Below are 19,496 nucleotides of genomic sequence, written 5' to 3' on the forward strand. Positions count from 1 at the left end.
GGGGAAAGACTACTACATACCCTGGATGTGCACAGACAGTTGTGCTACTATCTGGACAGAACTAAGGCCAGCAGAAAAACTGACCAGCTTCTGGTAGCATATGCAACAGGAGTGCAAGGAAAAGCAATTTCAAAACAGACAGTCTCAAAATGGATAGGAAATTGCATTAGATTTTGCTACTCTATTCATGGAAAGACAACTCCTGAAAATATCAGGCCTCACTCCACAAGAGCTACAGCCACCACTACAGCTTTCCTACGAGGAGTGGCTACCAAAGACATTTTAGAAGCTGCTACTTGGAGCTCCGTGCATACATTTGCCAAGCATTATAATCTTCCTTTATACTCCAGATCCCGAGCAGGTTTTGCAACTGCTGTTTTGCAAGGGATCTTAACTACACCATCATTATCTTAGTGCCTCCTCCCCCAGTTTGGCTATGGTATTCTACCCATATGTTAGGACTGCAGATGCATCCTTGAAGGACATAGTACAGTTTTGTACCTACCATAAATGTAGATGTCCTATAGGTATGCATCTGCAGTCAGGATTACCCACCCTCCTTCCCCTCTGTGGTATTCCTAGGGTACTTACCCCTCTTTTAGCTACCTGGGGGAATCTATTATGGTGTATTTGTTTGTATGTATATATGTATATATATTTTGCTTTCTATTGTTTGGAATTATCTGCATTTAAACAAATTTAGCCTTCCTAGAGGGCACCTGGCATCTGGGGCAAGAAACACTGAGGAAAATGGCGTCGGCTGATGCCTTTATACCCCAGCAGCTATGACGTCGGGTGAAGTGCGACATCAGCCGAGGCCAGACCCAGACTTTGGAATCCGGCCGACCGAAGGGCTGCCTGAGGCAGGACAACCCATATGTTAGGACATCTACATTTATGGTAGGTACAAAACTGTACTTTTTCTGTCCATACTTTCACAAAGCATTACAATCTACCTTTGTTTTCTAAATCTAGGGCTGGTTTTGCCTCTGCAGTTTTGCAGGGCCTTCTTACCAACCCTTAATCTGTGATCCTACCTCCACCCTTTGTCTTTTTCCTGGGCTTTGGGAATCAACCCATATGTGAGGAATGCAACAATGAAACACGAAGGACATAGTACAGTTGTGTACACTTACTATAAATGTAGATGTTCGAGTGTATTCACTGTTGCAGTTCTGGTTTCCCACCCTCCATTCCCCCTTTTTTCCTAAGGCACAGACTATTTATATATTTTTTTTGCATGACGTGTCCAGGTTGCTACCTTCCTGGGTTAGCCTTCTTTTGGGGGCTCCTGACAGTTAAGGCAAGGAAAACTGAGGAAATGGCGTCGGCTGCCCCCCTTTATACATGATGTTCTGACATCAGTTTTACAATTGGCGGCAGCCGACGTTATATACCAAGGACTCTGGTATTCGGGCTGACTGAGGGCTACCGGGAGCCGTATGTTATATGTGAGGACTGCAGCAGTGAATACACTCTAACATCTACATTTATGGTAAGTGTACACAACTTTACTTTCTCTCATAATGAGAGGCTAAGATTTCAACAAAGCTCATAGAGGCTCTTTGTTGAGCGACAGCCCATTGTTTTGTAAGGGTCATATCAGTATTTGGAACCAATGGCTGTATACGTACCCTCAACCCCCCATGGTGAAATGTCCTTAGTTAAATATGCCTTGAAGAGCTTGGAATGCCATACGTTGGTCCAAAGGGACCTCATACTTTTAAGTTTGAGAAACTGTGCCTCACATGTATTTTCTAATACCAGATCCTCTGTCCCATTTTGATTGGCTGTATTGCCAAGGCAAAAAAATGGCCAAATTATCCCTATCTGAGGATAAACCCTGTAGCAGGTTTGTAAGATCCATTGGTGGTTAATAATCAGCACAAATTAAATGCTGTTTGTCCCTTCTTCCAACACCAGGAGTTAGAAATATGAGTATCCCCATTGAGGTAATCAAAAATGCATAAACTTGATCCAGTGGTTAGGTTAGAGTAATATTCTGTTATTTTGATCATATAAATTGTAAAAGAGACAACATTTGCGGCAGTGCTATGTTCATGTACAGTATGGAAGTGTCAAGTGTGGACAATGTTAGCCCCTGCTCCTGTGTGTGTGTGTGTGTATATATCTATATCTATGTATATATATATCTATATCTATATATATATATATATATATATATATATATATATATATATATATATATATATATATATATATATATATATATTTTTTTTTTTTTTTCTTCAAAGCAGTGCTAAGTCTTAACACACACAAATCGATGACTCCACAGTTGTAAAATGTACATATAAGGAGACTTAGGGCAATATTAGCCCCTGCTGTAAAGTCAGTTTGCAAACTGATTTTAATTACAAAGCAGTGCTAAGCCCATAGTCATTATATATATATATATATATATATATATATATATATATATATATATATGTATATATATATGTATATATATGTATATATATATATATATATATATATTCTCCACCATGTTCAAAAGACATGAACTGTAACAACCTTTGCCATACATGAATAATAGTTGTCATGCCAAAAACCCAACCATGGACCAAGGAAGGTTAAAGTTAATGGTCATAAAACCAACATCCAAATGTTGAACAGGTATTGATAATCTAATAAATTAAACTCCAATATGAGTGTACTTCCTGCCAAATATTTAGGGCCCTCAGAATCCTTTGTTTAACGAAAAAAATCCTTGTATAAAATATTTAAAGACCAAGTCTCAAAATGGATCAAAATTCAATTATAGTATATGTAGATTTGTTTGAAAAGTGGACAAGTAAAATATTAGATATAGATTCATAGGCATCAACTTTAAAAATAAAGATCACAATATAGGGTATAAATCCTTGTTATAGGTTCACTAATCCCTAGTCCAAAAGGCCAGTAGTTCAAGGACCAAAAGTATATGTATGAATCATGGATGTTCCTAAGAATATATTTTGCAATAAACAGTTGGCTAATGTCCTATCCCACATGTATTCATACAGTGAGATTGTCCCTGCACTGTTTAACTGTTACACATTGATTATTTAAACTAAATACATGAAAAATGCTCACAAAATATATACTGTTTTAAAACGCAAATAAAAACTACACCAAAACAACGGAGCAGCGACCCAGCAATAGCAGTGGAAATAACACTAATGCAAACTAAAAACGATACCATGCGCTGGGTCCAATGGCTGGATGTAAAAAGGAGATTAAATATTCCACAATAAAGACAGTCACAAGCTCGAATATAAAAAAATACGAAAACTGTATAAATGTCAGAGTCAAGCAATTTAATATTGCAAAACTGTTAGCGCTTTCACCCGTAGGCTTCTTCAGACAGTACAATAACACATGAATCATTCTTAATTTAAATACAAGGGTGTTACTGGTGATAGGTTAAAATTTTTTTTAATTTAATCACATTGCTAGAACAGAAAAAGGGTAAAATCTTGAGGGATTTAAAAGATTTCAGTAGTAATCATGTGTTCACTTGGCCGAGACCAACTGGACATGGGCAAGAAATGAATGGGAATAATGTTGCTTTTTCTCATAATAGAACAGTGAATGCTACAAATGCACATAGAGGTGTATCTACCTCACATGGTAGAGTCATTAATACTGAGCCGCCTGTCATGGTTACTTCATTTGTGAACACTCCTAACAATGTCACAGAACCGACAGGGTCTTCAGATGATATATCAGTAGTTGTAGCTACCTCCGTAACTAATAATGCTGAGAGTACAGTGACACAGTCCCCTAGTAGTGGGGTACATGTTAAAACAACTGATATGGTTGTGAGAAAAAAGACCTCAATAGTAAATAGTAATCCTAGTTCAGAGAATACAACTGAAACTGCTTTCCACCCTTTCCCTATAGCGCAGAACCAGCGATTAGGGAGAGGGAGGTCTATGAGCAGAGGACGACACAAAAGGAAAGGGTCAGGCAACGAGGTAGTAGGTCCCACCCTCAAGAAGATGTGGGAGAGGACCACAACTCGCCAGTGATTAATTTGACTAGTAGGGCATTGACTCTGTATGAATATGATGTTTTGAATAAGGGCCTGAGTTTCATACCCACTAGACGTGGTGATTTGGTAGAGTCTATATTAGATTTGAAGTGTTTTGTGAGAAATATACAGCTTAGATTAGATTTTCAATCCACAGATAGTGATATTAAAGAGGTGAGATTTAGATCTAACAGTGTGTACATACCCCAGCTACACCCTTTATTAGATACTTACTCACGTTTAGTGGAGAATGATATCCACGAGTACTTCAGTAAAAACAGAAACTATGGATATAGGCAGAACCTAAATTTCCATCAACGACAGGCCCTGGAAGCCTTGAGAATGGACCCTGATATTGTCATTAGACCAGCCGACAAAGGCGGGCCCATTGTTTTAATGGACTTAGTTGATTATACAGAAAGTATGAGGTCATTGCTGAGTGAAGGATTGTTTTATACCTAGATTGACATGCAAGCAGTTACAGAGAAGATATTTAAAGTCTTTGATATGTTAGATGAGCTAGTTTTGAGCTATGATATCACTGAGGAACTTTATCATTATTTGAAAGTAAAGAACCCACGAATTCCAAACATACAGGGTCTTCCTAAGGTGCACAAGTCGTTGAATCATCCACCCATGAGACCCATTGTCTCGGGACAGGGTTGGTTAACCGAACCCATGTCCATTTATCTTGAGCACTTTTCTAGGCCTATGGTTGACAGAAGCCCTCATATTTTAAAAGATAGTAAACAATTTCTGATAGAACTTTATGATTTTATGAAAAATGTAGATCCCTCATGTGAGTTCCTACTTGTCACCTTAGATGTGGTGAGTTTATTCACCATTATACCCAATGATTTAGGTGTTCAGTTTTTTCAAAGTTATTTAAGAAGTAAGTCTGACTATACTAGCAAGTTTATTGATTTATTGGCTCTTTTTTGGAGACCATACTTACTAACAATGTGTTCATGTTTGGGGACATTGTTTATCTGCAGAATGATGGCGTAGCTATGGGCACCTCCTGTGCCAATGGCTTCGTCAACATTGTCATGGCCTACTGGGAGGAACAGTATCTCTTCCAGCTTAGTCATTACAAGGAACACATAGGTTTTTATAAAAGGTTTGTAGATTACCTTTTCTTCCTTTGGTTTGGTACGAAGGATGAATTGTTGTTGTTTTTTCATGACATTACTCAGTTCACAGATTTCTTAAAATTCACCTTGTGTTATTCTAAAGAAAACATTTCTTTTTTGGATGTTCTTTTATACAGACTTCCTAATGGTCTTATCAACACATGTATACATCGGATACCTTGTTATCGGAATGCTTTGCTTCATATGCAGAGCATGCATCCAACCTGTGTGTTCCACAATGTTATGAAGGGACAAATCATGAGGGCAGCCAGGTTGAACCCTACTGAGGTTGGCTATACAGAGGAACTTAATAGAATGAGAGAGATGTTTATGCATCGAGGGTATGATGATCACACCTTCGACAAGATGGAGTCAGAAGTTAGTTTGCTTCGTTCCACTGTAGCAAGACCCTATTACTCTGAGTCAGTTTTGGTTAATGATGTTGTACATCCTGTTCGCATGACCTCTTCTAATTCACTAAGGGCCCCCCTTTTTTACACTCAGGATGTTGGGGCTATAAGGAATTTCTTGGAAAAGCGATGGGAGATATTGATTATTGATCCAGCTGTTAGGGAAGTAGTAGGACCAAAACTAATGGTTAGTTACAAAAATAAGCCTAATTTAGGAAGTATGTTATGTAATAAGACCTCACACCCTGTCCTGTGCTCTAATACTCTATTGACTATAAATACGAATCCATGTGGACATTGTAATCAGTGTGCATTGATAGACACCAGGACCTCCTTTGTTCACCCAGTTACTAAATTTGAGTTTAAGTTTTATACCAATACTAATTGTATGAGTTCCAATGTCATCTATCTGGCCAGGTGTTCTGCCTGCACTTCGTTTTACATTGGTAAAACGAACAGAACATTTAAAGAGAGAATTAGGGAGCATATGTATCAAATAAGGACAGGTAGTGTTACTAATGCACTAGCTAGACATGTTAAGTCAGCTGGTCCACAACATACATTTTTGTTCTGTATTATACAGGAGGTTTTCCCCAATATTAGGGGAGGTGACTTCATTAATCATACCCTAGAAAGAGAGATGAACTGGATAATTAGGTGCAGGGCTGATAAGCCTCCTGGGTTGAATGAGAAGGTACATATTGCACCAGTTCTAAGGAAGAAGAGGTGCTATAGACCTTAGTGTTGTTGACAACATCAGTTTTATATAGATTGTTTTTAACTTATACACACTTTTGACATGTTTTTTATAACTAATGTATATTTAATGTATTTTTATACTGGATGCACTTTATTATTAATATTTGCATAGTTCGCTATGAAGTTTAGAGCTTGTTCGTTTTATTAGATGTACTATGTTTTTAAATACTTGGAGATTTGCTTTTTACCATGTGATTAAATTAAAAAAAATTTTAACCTATCACCAGTAACACCCTTGTATTTAAATTAAGAATGATTCATGTGTTATTGTACTGTCTGAAGAAGCCTACGGGTGAAAGCGCTAACAGTTTTGCAATATTAAATTGCTTGACTCTGACATTTATGCAGTTTTCGTATTCTTTTATATTCGAGCTTGTGACTGTCTTTATTGTGGAATATTTAATCTCCTTTTTACATCCAGACATTGGACCCAGCGCATGGTATCGTTTTTAATATACTGTTTTAAGTTCAAAAGCAGATTTTGAAAAAAATCATCGTAATTGGTGAATATCTGTAGCTAATGATGTCAGTAAAGAAATCATTTGTGTTCAATAACCTCAAAACTGGTTTAAAGTTATTAGACTGTGAATACACGTAGTTTCCAATAAAGCACATTCCCTAATGTCCCTCTGTACTCAAAAACCAACATACAATGAAGTTCAAAAAAATATAGTGAACATCCGACCCTGTATCTTTACTTATTCTTCTTCTTTGTTTCATGAAAATATGAAGAAACGTATTCCACAAGGGCTTGTAGATTAGTACCAGTGTGATATATTGGTCATGCACCGAAATTATACCAAGTCCTGTACACAGGCCATGACTATGAAGTAAAATTCATAAAATGGTGCCCAATACAATGCCAAGATGCAGAACTGGTATAGAGCTGCTTACGTAGTAAAAAAATACACAGTTAAAGTGGTTTTCAAATACAAAAAGCCCGCCTTCAATGAAGTTTCAAAAGCCATAAAACTGTATAATTTCCATTGTTCGCAGTTCGGACATTCGATGTAACTAATTACCAACCCTTAACTGTCCCAAATTTCAATAATAATTGTCACTTGTACGGTTGTTGTAAAAAATGCTTAATGGATCATCAAACTGGGGGCACTATTTTCACCGGGTCTTAATGAATACCTTTAAATAGTATGGTGAATTGAATAATTAATTTATTAATTTGGAGCTTCATTTAGAGGTAAGTTATAAGAGGGAGAACAAGTGAATATGTTTTTACTGCACTGAAGAAGGCTTTATATTTTTACAGCCGAAACCGGTCAGTTTGGTCTCCTTTTCATGCCTTTGAGCTAATACATTGGTTTATGCTACAGTCTGCTGGCTCACAATTCTTTACTGCTATAAGGTCTTTTTGGAGCCGTGCAGTTGCAGTACTGCAGGGCCTGCTTTATCTACTAGTGGTCTCTATTGTCACTTCCCTCAGGTCAGGAGTACTGTAGGTCAAGGAGTCTACTCCCATGGACTCACCAGGACCCAAGATGATCTGTCGGCACAAGTTGGGAGGGGGGTACTGCTGGGTCATTCCACACCAGGACTTTGTGGTTTAAGACATAGACATCAACCAAATATTTGATGTCTAGTGGGAGATTGAGTCATGCATATGGGATCACACCCTTATAGTATGATAGACTGAATACTTGCCTCTGTGGCCTGTGCACTGCCATCAGCTGGCAAGTCTCTGGGTACCAGATTGCTTTCAGCCATTACATGCTTTCCCATGAGAATGTGTGGAAGCTTACTTCTGTTGCTAGTGGGTGGGGCTGTGTCAGCGAGACTGAAGACTGAAAGGTCATTGTGTCTGTGATAGTCAAGGATGATATGTCCGTTTCACCCTGTCACCCCTCTGGATGATCCCTAGCTTTGCAGCAACATTTACAGTTGTGTTCCTGTATGGATTGGCCTCTGAACTATAGGCTTTTCTCTCAAGAAGCACCTAAATGCATATCTAGAGAAGAAATGGGAGGAGCCTTATGTCATTTCCAATATAGAAGCAGTCATTAAAAATGTACTTTTCCACACATAAGCACCAAGACTCTGCTCCTTTAGTCCTCAAGTAGACAAATTACCTGTATAAGACCCTGAACCTGGAGTTAAACTCTCACCTACATATCTTTAGCCTGAATTGTATTTCTTTTTATCTGTCTGGTTCAGCATAGATCCCAGAAATCTCATCATTTTGCCTTCTTGCCAGTAGGCATTCAGAAGCTTTGGCCATCTGTAACAAGTGAATACACTGTTGTGCTGTGTTGGGACTTCAGTCTGTCAGCTTTTTGGCTCAGTTTTCTCCATTCTAGCCTAGTGCACCAGTTTCAGAAAAAAAATGGCTAACATTCTTGAGTCTAGGTTAAAGGAAGAGGTGGAGAATATTTTGCTTATGGTTTCCATTATGTTCTAGTATATCCGGCTGCTATTTTGATTGTGCAGGCACAGTAGCAGGGCCACAGACTTGGGCAGGTGCCTGTGCAGGTTGACAGGATGGTGTGGCTGAGGCCCTCTTTCTCTAAGGAGGAGTTCAGCAACAACATTCTAGATGCACTGGTTGGGGAAGACCTGTAGCATTACAGGTAGACTCTGAATAAGAACTTCGGCAAAGGATAGGGGAATGAAATGCAAAGCTGAAGGCACATGCAGTGAAACTGAGTATGTGTAAGTCAGTTGTAATGGCTGTAAATGGAGGAAATCAGAAGAATTTGAAAAAATGAGATAGAAGGAAAAATAGTGGAACAGGTCAACAGATTCAATTACCTTTGAGGGGTGGTTGAAGAGAAGGGAAGTGTAAATGAGGAGGTCAGAACTAGAATCAGAGGGGCTGCAGCCATCTTGTTCAGAGTGTTAAGGCTAGTGTATGACACAAGAATGCTAAAGAAGCTGAAAAATAATGTGTACAAAACAGTGATGTAATCAGTACTCCTGTATGGTACAGAAACCTGGGCAGTGAAGGCAGAGCAGTAAAGAAGCAAGAGGTGATGGAAATGAAGTGCCCGAGATGGGTGGTAGGATGCACACTGTGGGACAGATGAAGAAATGAGGACCTCAGAGAAGCAGCCCAAGTAGCTCCAATTGCAGGGCTCTGCTTCTTTCAGCTTAAGCCTGTTGTAGGTCTTTATGACCGATACTTAACTGCTGGGATAGGAAGCTTATCTTGGGCCGGATGTAATTCAAAGGACATGGTCTCCTCCTTGAAGAGGGAGCTTCATGTCAAGGAGCTAAAGATGTTTGCAGTCTTTGTAGCCTTCAAAGCACAGATGGGAACACTGCATTCACTGCCCTTTCTAATTCACTCTGGCAACCAGTCCATCATGTGGTGTCTAAACAAGCAAGGGAGCATGAGGTTGTACCTCCTGTACACAGAAGTGATAGGTCAGTGGGTCACACAGAGGCATAAATCTCCTCAGCAGTTGCCTGTTACCTCTCAAGTGTACCTCATTACGAGGAACGTACCTCATTTGGGGTCTTAAAAAGTTCATGTTCCTCCAAGTTTCTCAAATGTTCCACATTGAAAGACTCTGTCACACATTCAGTGTTAGGAATTTTTTTTAGTGAAATCTATTGTAAATAGAAATGAATCATATAAATTCATTAACATATCTTCTTTATTAGTAAAACCAGCATATTTTAACTATCCTATGACCTTCTTAGTTGAAGTTGTTAGTACGCCATTAGTATGTGTTCCACTTTTTGCCCATTTGTTCCACATTATGAGGGCTAGTGTTCCTCATTTTACAGATTGAAGGTTGAGAGCTATGGGAGCTAGAGATTCAAAAGCCATGGTTAAATGGGATTTTGCGAAATTTGGCAATTTGGAGATTATACTGTGTGCTGCCTGGGAAAAGGCCACAGCCTCCTGTTCTTCTTGGTGCAATACAGCAAGAGGGAGTTAATGGTGGTTGCATTTCAAGTCCCTTGGTAAGGGAGATTCATTTTGCACACCCCCCCCCAACCAATTCTACATCTTACTGTAAATAATTCACATTTCTGCACTGCACTGCAGTTGAGAAGGGTGTGGTTTCAGACTGTTAGATCACTAGTGACACGAAACTTTCCCAGTACTATTTGCAGAGACAGAGAGATCAACCTCAAGGTCTGGCTTCTGTTTAGCTGTGATTTTCCCAGATGTCTGAATGGGAGTTTAGGAAGTGAGGCAGCTGCATTTGCATCCACTAGACTGACTTGTTCTACTAAATGGCTGTGATTCTCCAATTAGGGCAGTACTAATATTGTCAGAGTTGGTCAGTTTACCAGCATGCTCTCATCCTGTGATTTCAACTTTCAGGTACTATTTTGTTTTAGTCCCCCCCCCCCCCAAACAACTGGAAGTACTCTCTAAAGGTTTTACATTTGTACCATCTGGTTGACCGACTTGTGTTCATTTATATGCTAGGAACCTTTTTTTGACCTGTATTTTTTGTGACATTACACATTTTAACGATTATGACAAAACTGTTGACAAACACAGTCCTAGTCTTGTTTCTCCATGGACTACATTTGTGGAAGTTTGTGAACAAGATTTGCGTCAACCTTTTAAGAGTCAGCCAGAATCAATCGCTAGCAGAGTTGCATAGCATGAACCATTTACAATTCATGAACACAGACAATGGGAGTTATTTAGTGACAATTTTTATCAACAAGTGCCTCTCTATTTTATACATAAGAGATGTAAATTTATTGTTTCCTACAGCTTTTTTCATCAGAATTATATTGACTTGGTATTATTGGATTTTTGAAAATTCCTTTCCCAATTGTAGGAACATTTTTTGATGTTCCTAAAATACGAGTAGTTTAAGCATTCACCCTGTTGCCGTGGCTCCAAACAGTAAAATGGAAACTATTTTAGTTATTTTTGGACTTTTTTTGCACTACAGGATTAAGTATAGTTTTTTCATATTCGAAAGTTTCATGAAGTTTTTTGGATACCTTAAAGGACTACAGTTTTAGTGTGAAGTCTTGTTTGGTCAGTGTACACCACTGTCTCGCAGGATACAGGTTTGGAGTATAATATATATATATATTACCGTAATCAGTTGTGATATAACCACCATAGAAGCAAACACTGTTTGTGATTTATTACTAAGAAGCAATGTTTTTTGTGCAATAATCTTTTTTTACAATCAAAAGAGGGGAGTGGCTGTGAGTGCAACAGCTGCCCTGTGTTTGCCAATTTAGTTTTAGCATGGTGGGAGCATCACTTTGTTTTAACACCCTAGTTATAAACACATGAAGTCATACAAAAATGTACATTGATGATTTTATTTGTGGACCAGTGACATTACTTTTCAGAATTTATTTAAAGACCTTAACAACAGTACCAATTCTTTTCATGGTTTACAGTATGTGACACAGCTACTTGGGTTAATTTTTTGGATGTCACAGTCAGTATGAAGAAGACTAGTTACAATTTCAGAAGTATATTGTTTTAAGAAGAATCCATTTATTAAGAATTATTTACATTTTAGAAGCTGTCATCCACATTTTACGAAATGTAGTGTTATTAAAGGTCAGATGATTTGGGTGTGTAGGATAATTAGTGAGGATACTCAGTTTTTTTCATAAAAATTGATTATATAGTAGAATTGTATGAGAGTTAACCTAAGGATAAACTTGTTACAGTTTCGGAATACATTAAATTGGGTAGAGCTGGTCATTTTCACCTATTTTACAAACTGGATTTAATGAGAGAAGAAAAGGAAATAATGTTGTTTTTAGTAAAGTTTTCCTCATTTCTTTATCAATAGATGACACTTCCATGAAGAATATTCTTAATAACAGTTGGAAAATTATGGTTAGCCAAGATCTGATAAGTAAAATAGGAACTTCCCCAATTTTTTTGTTACAGAAAGCATGTAATTTAAAATCACTGTTAGAGAAGCCAACTTCCAGTGAGCAGTAACAAACATTGAGCCAATATTCATACCACTGAGTGACAGACGAGCCCACCCCCCCCAAAAAAAAACAGGTTACCTGCTTTTAGCTCACTTCATGTGAGTAAATGTGTTTGTGTTTGTGGAAGGAGGTGGTTTTGGAAGGTGGCAGTCACTGATTAGGTTAGATGTCATTTGAAATTTAACACAGCTTAAAAATGTTATGTACATAACATAACAGGACCTGAGATGAACAAATTGTACTGTGTATTTGTTGGGTGAGTGGAGGTGTGGATATGTATATGTAAGAGATTGCAGCAAATCAAAGCGATTAGACAGTGAGGACTCTCAAAATCTGCAAAATATCAAGAGATCAGCATAGGCGGGCAGGAAGTGAAATGTCACAGTTGGAGAAACAAGTACTTGCCACTGAGGGATTTGGAACAGACGAGATCAGACAGGAGTCCCCGTGGACTATGCTGTTTACAGATGACATTGTGATCTGTAGTGAGAGTAGGGAACAGGTGGAGGAGACCCTGGAGAGATGGAGATATGCTCTAGAGAGAAGAGGAATGAAGGTCAGCAGGACTAAGACAGAATATATGTGTGTGAATGAGAGGGAGGATAGAGGAATGGTAAGGATGCAAGGAGTAGAGGTGGTGAAGGTGGATGAGTTTAAATACTTGGGGTCAATAGTTCAGAGTAACGGTGAGTGTGGAAGAGAGGTGAAGAAGAGAGTACAGGCAGGATGGAGTGGGTGGAGAAGAGTGTCAGGAGTGATTTGTGACAGACGAGTACCTGTAAGAGTGAAAGGGAAGGTCTACAAGAGGGTAGTGAGACCAGCTATGTTATTTGGGTTGGAGACAGTGGCACTGACAAAAAGGCAGGTGTCAGAGCTTGACGTGGCAGAGTTGAAGATGTTAAGATTTGCACTGGGTGTGACTAGGATTGACAGGATTAGGAATAAGTATATTAGAGGGTCAGCCCAGGTTGGAAGGTTTGGAGACAAAGCCAGAGAGGCAAGATTACATTGGTTTGGACATGTGCTGAGGAGGGATGCAGAGTATATTGGGAAAAAGATGCTAAGGATGAAGCTGCCATGTAACCGGAAAAGAGGGAGACCTAAGATAAGGTTTATGGATGTGGTGAGAGAGGACATGCAGGTGGTTGGTATGACAGAGCAAGATGCAGAGGACAGGAAGAAATGGAAACAGTTGATCTGCTGTGGCAACCCCTAACGGGAGCAGCCGAAAGAAGAAGAAGACACCTTACATAGGCAAACTTGTTCTCCATCATTGTGGTGATAGTTAACCAAGAGGGGGCCTTCATTTAGACAGCCAGATGGTTTGAGGTTTTTCCTTTAGTCCCATCTCCCTGTGTGCATGCCCGTCTAAACAACTGAAAAGGCTGTGTAATGAGTTTGCATGCTTCATAGTCTCTCATTTCCAGAAGTGATGTTGGCACTGAGCTGCCACACCCACTCTGCAGAAGTAGAGGAAGTGGCTTCCCCAGTCTCTAGTAGAGAAATTGTATTTCACCTTTGTGCTCCCCAAGCTTTTGCAACCCCCTCCCCAGGAGAGGCAAACAGGCCACTCTCCTTCACACCTCTCCCTCCATGCCTGGCTCTTCCAGTATTGAGGCCTGAGTCAATGTCATTGCTTCACTCTCAGCACCAAAGGGCCAGGATGGGAGTCTCATTTCTACAGTTTGTATCTATGATCTCATCCTTGAGTCATTATCTGAAGTTCATGACCATAGGAGATGATGGGGGCTATACACTGATAGATAAATTGAGAGCTTTGTCCTAGGATTCAGCTTCTTTTTCAGTACCAGGGTCCAGTACAATACCGCCATAATGTTCTCATCTGCTGGTTAATCGTCTGATCCTCTTTACACTCATTTATGAGCAAGACACCAAGATAGTTAGAACTCCTCCACTTGAGGTAGCTGAGATGTCCTGAGCTGAAAACAGCAGTCCATTTTATTCCAGCAGCGATCCATAACTTCTGATTTAGAAGTGCTGATTCTCATTCCAGTCCCTTCACAAGTGGATGATGAACCTCTCCAGTGCACACTAGAGATCACAGTCACTTGTGGTGAGATGAGCTAAAGTAGACATCACCATCATCTGCAGACAACAGAGATGCATCCCTTTTCCCCCAAAAAATGACTGCATTCCAAACCACTGCTCCACCTTGATGTCATGTCCATGAAAACTGTGAACAAGTAATGAGACTAGTTACACTCTTGGGTGCAATTCTGTGCCACCTTGAGCATATTCAGCATAACACCAGGAATGCATGAGGTACAGAATCATATGGCTTCTCCATGTCCACAAAACACACGTGGACAAGACTAGCAAATTTCAAAATTTCTTCACTATCCCATTTGATAAACCAGACTGCAGTCTTTAGAAACCAAATTTAAGTGTTAAAAGCATTACAGTCTAAGCAGAAGAACTGTTTTACACCATAGTAATATATACATAAAATAATCACAAAAATATATAAACTAATAGTTTTCCATTTCCTAAGTGCAGTAATGCCCTCTAGGTTGGAAGTTACAGAGAATTAAGAGTAATAGACCTTCCATAAACTTAAAAAAGAAACAAGATTAGGGACAAATGAACCTCTGTTTAATACTCAATCTGTCATTTTCTGAGTTCATAAAGTGGTGATCCTCTTATTTGTCCATCTGATGCTGAGTTTACTCACACAACTGCATTTTCTATTTTTGAATTAGTAAGAATGTTAACCACCTGTCCCTTTATGAATGGCAGTCCCCATTATGGGTAGTTGCATCTGGCAAAACAAAGAGATGAAAAATGATAAATATCCTGAGGTATTAGGACAAAAAAATACTTCCTAAGGTTCCTGCTAGAAATGCATAAAAATATTTTATACCTGAAGCACTTCAATGTTGTAGGAAAGAACAAAAATAATTCAAATTCTGTAACTGTGAGATTTTACTTTGTCAAAAAAGTGAAGTCCAGTCCTTTGCAGTGCTTTGTTGTATTTTCTGTCTTGTAAAATGTTATATTTCATAAAAAAGTGTCCCAATTTGAACGCTTTGAAACATTGACAACCCTAATTAGAGAACTCTTAAGTTCATCTTCTTTCTAAAGTTAAAGTACAAATAGTAGTTTAGTAATTGCTAATGACATATATTATTATTGCTCTAGTCTGTGAAGAGGATATGATATCACTAACTTTTTGCTTTCTGTCTTCTAGGTCTTTCCATTGTAATTGCTGATGTTTTGCGTCAGATTCCATTGGCTGTACTTTTTGGCATCTTTCTTTACATGGGTGTCACATCACTAAATGGAATTCAGTTTTATGAACGTATACTACTGCTGCTAATGCCTCCAAAGTACCACCCTGATGTCATATATGTCAAAAAGGTAAGGAAAAGGCCCTAAAATACAAATGAATGTTTCAGATTTGTCATGAGGAAAGCTATACAAAGTCTTCAGTTTTGTAAATGTGAGGAAACTGCCAAGTGCTGCTCCAGTGCAGCGCATAATATGGCTTCACTATAGTTGGAACTGCCCAGTGGGATATATGAACATCTAGAAGATGACAGATCTTTCTTCCCCACCACAACTCATTAGAGCAGTGTACTGATACCTTGGTGAGCTCCCTGGAATTGTTGACCTCTAGTCTCTTGCCTGAAGTCACTGACATGCTTTTGTCACCCCCCCCCCCCCCCCCAACATGCTGGTCTTCATTTTTTTGATTGTGCTTTACCTTCCTGGGGTCCTACTGCAGGCACTTCTTAACTGTGCTTTAATCTGTCCTTTTTATGTTGCCTGTACTTAAAATCTGTTTGAATATTGTATCTGTCAGATAGGCTTGACTGCGTCTGGCACAAGAGACCTTAAAGGGGTAACTCATTTACCATACTTGGACTATGTTAACAGCGATAAGCATACCTTGATTACATTCTTTTTATTCCTGCTATTGTTAATGTAAGACTGGGTGTTAGCTTGTTTTAGGTGTTCAGGGCAATGCAAGGGATAAAATTAATGTGCTCTTCAGAAAACTGAGTGACTGCTATACTGTAAGCAGGCACTATGACCTCAGGAAAATTCTGTATTTCAGTATTGTGTGCACTTGCTTATGTCTCAGACAAAGAGGAATTTACAGTACGTTCAATTGAAATGGGTGTTTTCCATTGTATATTTACCCTAACATTTATGGTATGAATGTTAAATTGGATTACTTGTTCTTGGTCATTAAATTTATATCGCATACAAGTTAGAACCTACAGTAAAAGCAGAGGGAGAGTCTTAACTAAATCCTGTTCATGAAATCCTTGTAGAAGGTTGTGTCCCTGTTGCGGGAAATCTGTGTGTGAATGGCAATAAAGTAAAAGGGTGTGTTTCTGCTGTACTTTAAAGTAAAATATGGGTTGTTCATTGCTATTTTCAAGTATCTAGTAATAGATTAGATGTGGCAGGCTTGAATAAGAGCTCTGGTATGAGAGCTACCTCTTGTGTGTTGGCAGGGTCTGCCGTACTTGCATCAGAAAGTAAAGGGTAATCAACACTGCAGAAGTACAAGGAAGCAGAGGTGGTAATTCCACTAGTGAAGTAGGGTCTATATTACATCAATGAACATTTAAATGTTCGAATCTCTAAAGGTCGAACTTTAGAGATCGAACATTTAAATGCTTGAAAATGTAATAAAAACAAAATAAAGAAAACCGAAATTAAGAAAAGGGTTTTAGCAGGGGGCAAGCACCCCTGCACCCCCCACACCTTAAATATACCAACTCCGTGATCGCACATCAGTGCACTACAGTGCGGAAACAGGAAATTTCCCCTTCACTGCACTGTAGTGCGATCTCGAAGTTGGTATATTTAAGTAGGAAGGGTGTGGGGGGTGCAGGGGGGGCTTGCCCCCCTGCCTACACCCTTTGGTTTATGTATTTATGACTTAGTTTTTTGTTTTTAAAGATTTTCGAACACATAAATGTTCGATCTATAACTGTGGACCTTTACAGATTCGAACATTTAATGTATTCGTTGATCTGATATAGACCCCTGAAGTATAAGGAAGCAGAGGCAGGATTTCTAAGATGGCTGCACACTGATAAGTGCCTAATTTCAGCTTTCCCAGTGTGAAAAGAGTAATCGATAAGAGACGGTAATATTCTCAGGAGAGAAACAAATTTATCCCATCAATCGGAGAATGTCTAAAGACAGGTATGAGATTCAAGCTGCTATTTCCATCTGACTTCACAATATTTTTCCTGGAGGATCAGGGACATTTTTCATGCAGAACAGGCTAAGGAGGAAATAAAAAGTGAGTCAAGAAACAGAAGGGGACTCTGCTTCATATTCTTCTGGCAATAAAGCTCATAAAGAGACTTTGCCAGTAAAACCTTTTTCAGTGTTCCAAATAAAAATCCTTGTGAGTCAGAAAAAAGCACGAGTTGACTAGAAGAATCAGGGGTACCTTGGACTTGAACCAGTGTCTAGTGTTGGGAGATTGAGATGAATAGGGAGAAGACCAGCAACACTGAAATTGGTGAATAAATAGGAAACTATAAAGCATCAATCACATTTGTGAAATATGGATTAGCAAGAAAAAATGTCTGAGAAAGACTGGACTTTTGCTGACGTTGTTAAACTTGTGAGTGGAGTGTGAAACCTATACCCCACTTTGTCATTGATGTTTAGGACACTAAGAAGGAAAAAAATAGTAAGTAGAACCGTTGTTACTATTTGTATAAAACATTCCACAGTATAAACTGCATGTGGTGCATGGAGTGTGGTGATTACTCTCCAATGTCTTCAAAAAGACAAATCAGTTAAGTTCTACTGTAATATGAGACCCATTCATAACTTGTTAAGACTGGGGCTTGTGCTAGACCAACAAATCTGCCTGTACTGACCAGCAAATGGTGACATATATGTTTCTCCATGATGTATGTGCCAGTAATGTGTCCCTAACTTCCTCTTTGAGCTTAGAAAGTAGCTAGAATAACAGAATTAGTGTTGGCTTAAATTTTGCAAAGTCTGAAACTCAAATGTTTGTCATTATTTAGTCACTTCATTTCTCTCTGATTTACTTGAAAATAAATTTTATGATGAACAGGACAAATATATTAGGCAGAAAATCTGGACATTGTTGGAAAATCTGGTCAGCTGAGAAGCACAGAAGGTGGGTGCAAACATAAAATGGGTACACTGCTTTCTGACATAGCTTGCAAAAGTGTTTTATTGTTTTGAAAGCCAACAAAACACTTTTTTCTGTAACAAGTAAGCTGTATACACTACAAAGAGTTATGATCATGTTTCCATTCTTAACCATTAATTTTGTGTTCTCGACGCATTTGAGGTGAATTTCTTGACATCCGTATCTCAAACACATAAGCAAGTTGTGTTTATTATAACAATGAAAAAACAGCTATATAGCATGGTCAACCTCATTCTAATCAGCTGTAACAAGGGAGAAATACATCACTTCCTTATATTTGAGTATGTTTAAAACAACACACACTTAATCAAAAACATAAGCTTGATGCCTTTAACATTCCAGGACTAAACGAGAGTTGTAATATAGCCCCCGTCCTTAAATACAGATCTTTTTTACGTTGACAGTAGACATGTATTGTTAGTGTACGTCAACTTTTTTATGGTTATTTTAATCATTTGTTATATAATTTTCATATATAAAAAAATTTTTTCGTTTTTAGAAATCTATTTTAGTATAGACTTTTTACTTGTCAGTAATATATATACACACATATAATTTTATAAATTAAGTGTATTTGCTGCTTTATTTAAAAGGCTAACTGTTATGTTTTTGATTAAGTGTGTGTTGTTTTAAACATATGATGTATTTCTCCTTGTTACAGCTGATTAGAATGAGGTTGACCATGCTATATAATGTATTTTCATTGTTATAATAAAATTGCGGTTTGACTGCCAGGCACTTCTATCTGTTTTTTCCGAAGTTTGTTTGCTTTCTACTGTTACATAAGCAAGTTGTGATCAGAGACCCACTCATAATCCTCTTTTTGAGCCTCGTCATTGACTGTTGTATGTGTTAAAGATATTAAAGTAAACAAGTACTTCACTAGGTGTAAGAAACTTAGGTTTAAGTTTAATGTTAATATGCTGTGATCTTGGGCTGCTCTGGTAAAGGTGGAATGTAAAAGTGCACTGATTATTTTATATTTAGGATTTAAGATTTTTACCATATTTTCATAAGAGTGAGTGTCTTGATTAATACTTTGGCTTAAGCTATAAACCAACATTTTTGAGCAAGTAAGCTTGAAA

General features: G+C 38.4%; 1 protein-coding gene across 4 annotated transcripts in view; it reads left to right on the forward strand.

Annotated features, from left to right (window-relative positions):
• The window catches only part of SLC4A2 (solute carrier family 4 member 2), a 2,370,566-nt gene that overhangs the window by 2,255,840 nt on the left and 95,230 nt on the right, over window positions 1-19,496 (forward strand). For all 4 annotated transcript variants that reach the window (XM_044067584.1, XM_044067586.1, XM_044067587.1 and 1 more), the window contains one exon: window positions 15,439-15,608. In XM_044067584.1, coding sequence (XP_043923519.1) covers window positions 15,439-15,608 — 170 coding nt within the window. The remainder of the gene's footprint in view (window positions 1-15,438; window positions 15,609-19,496) is intronic.

Source organism: Protopterus annectens, chromosome 3.part1, assembly GCF_019279795.1.
Source record: "Protopterus annectens isolate FY-2018-M chromosome 3.part1, PAN1.0, whole genome shotgun sequence".
Taxonomy (NCBI): Eukaryota; Metazoa; Chordata; order Ceratodontiformes; family Protopteridae; genus Protopterus; species Protopterus annectens.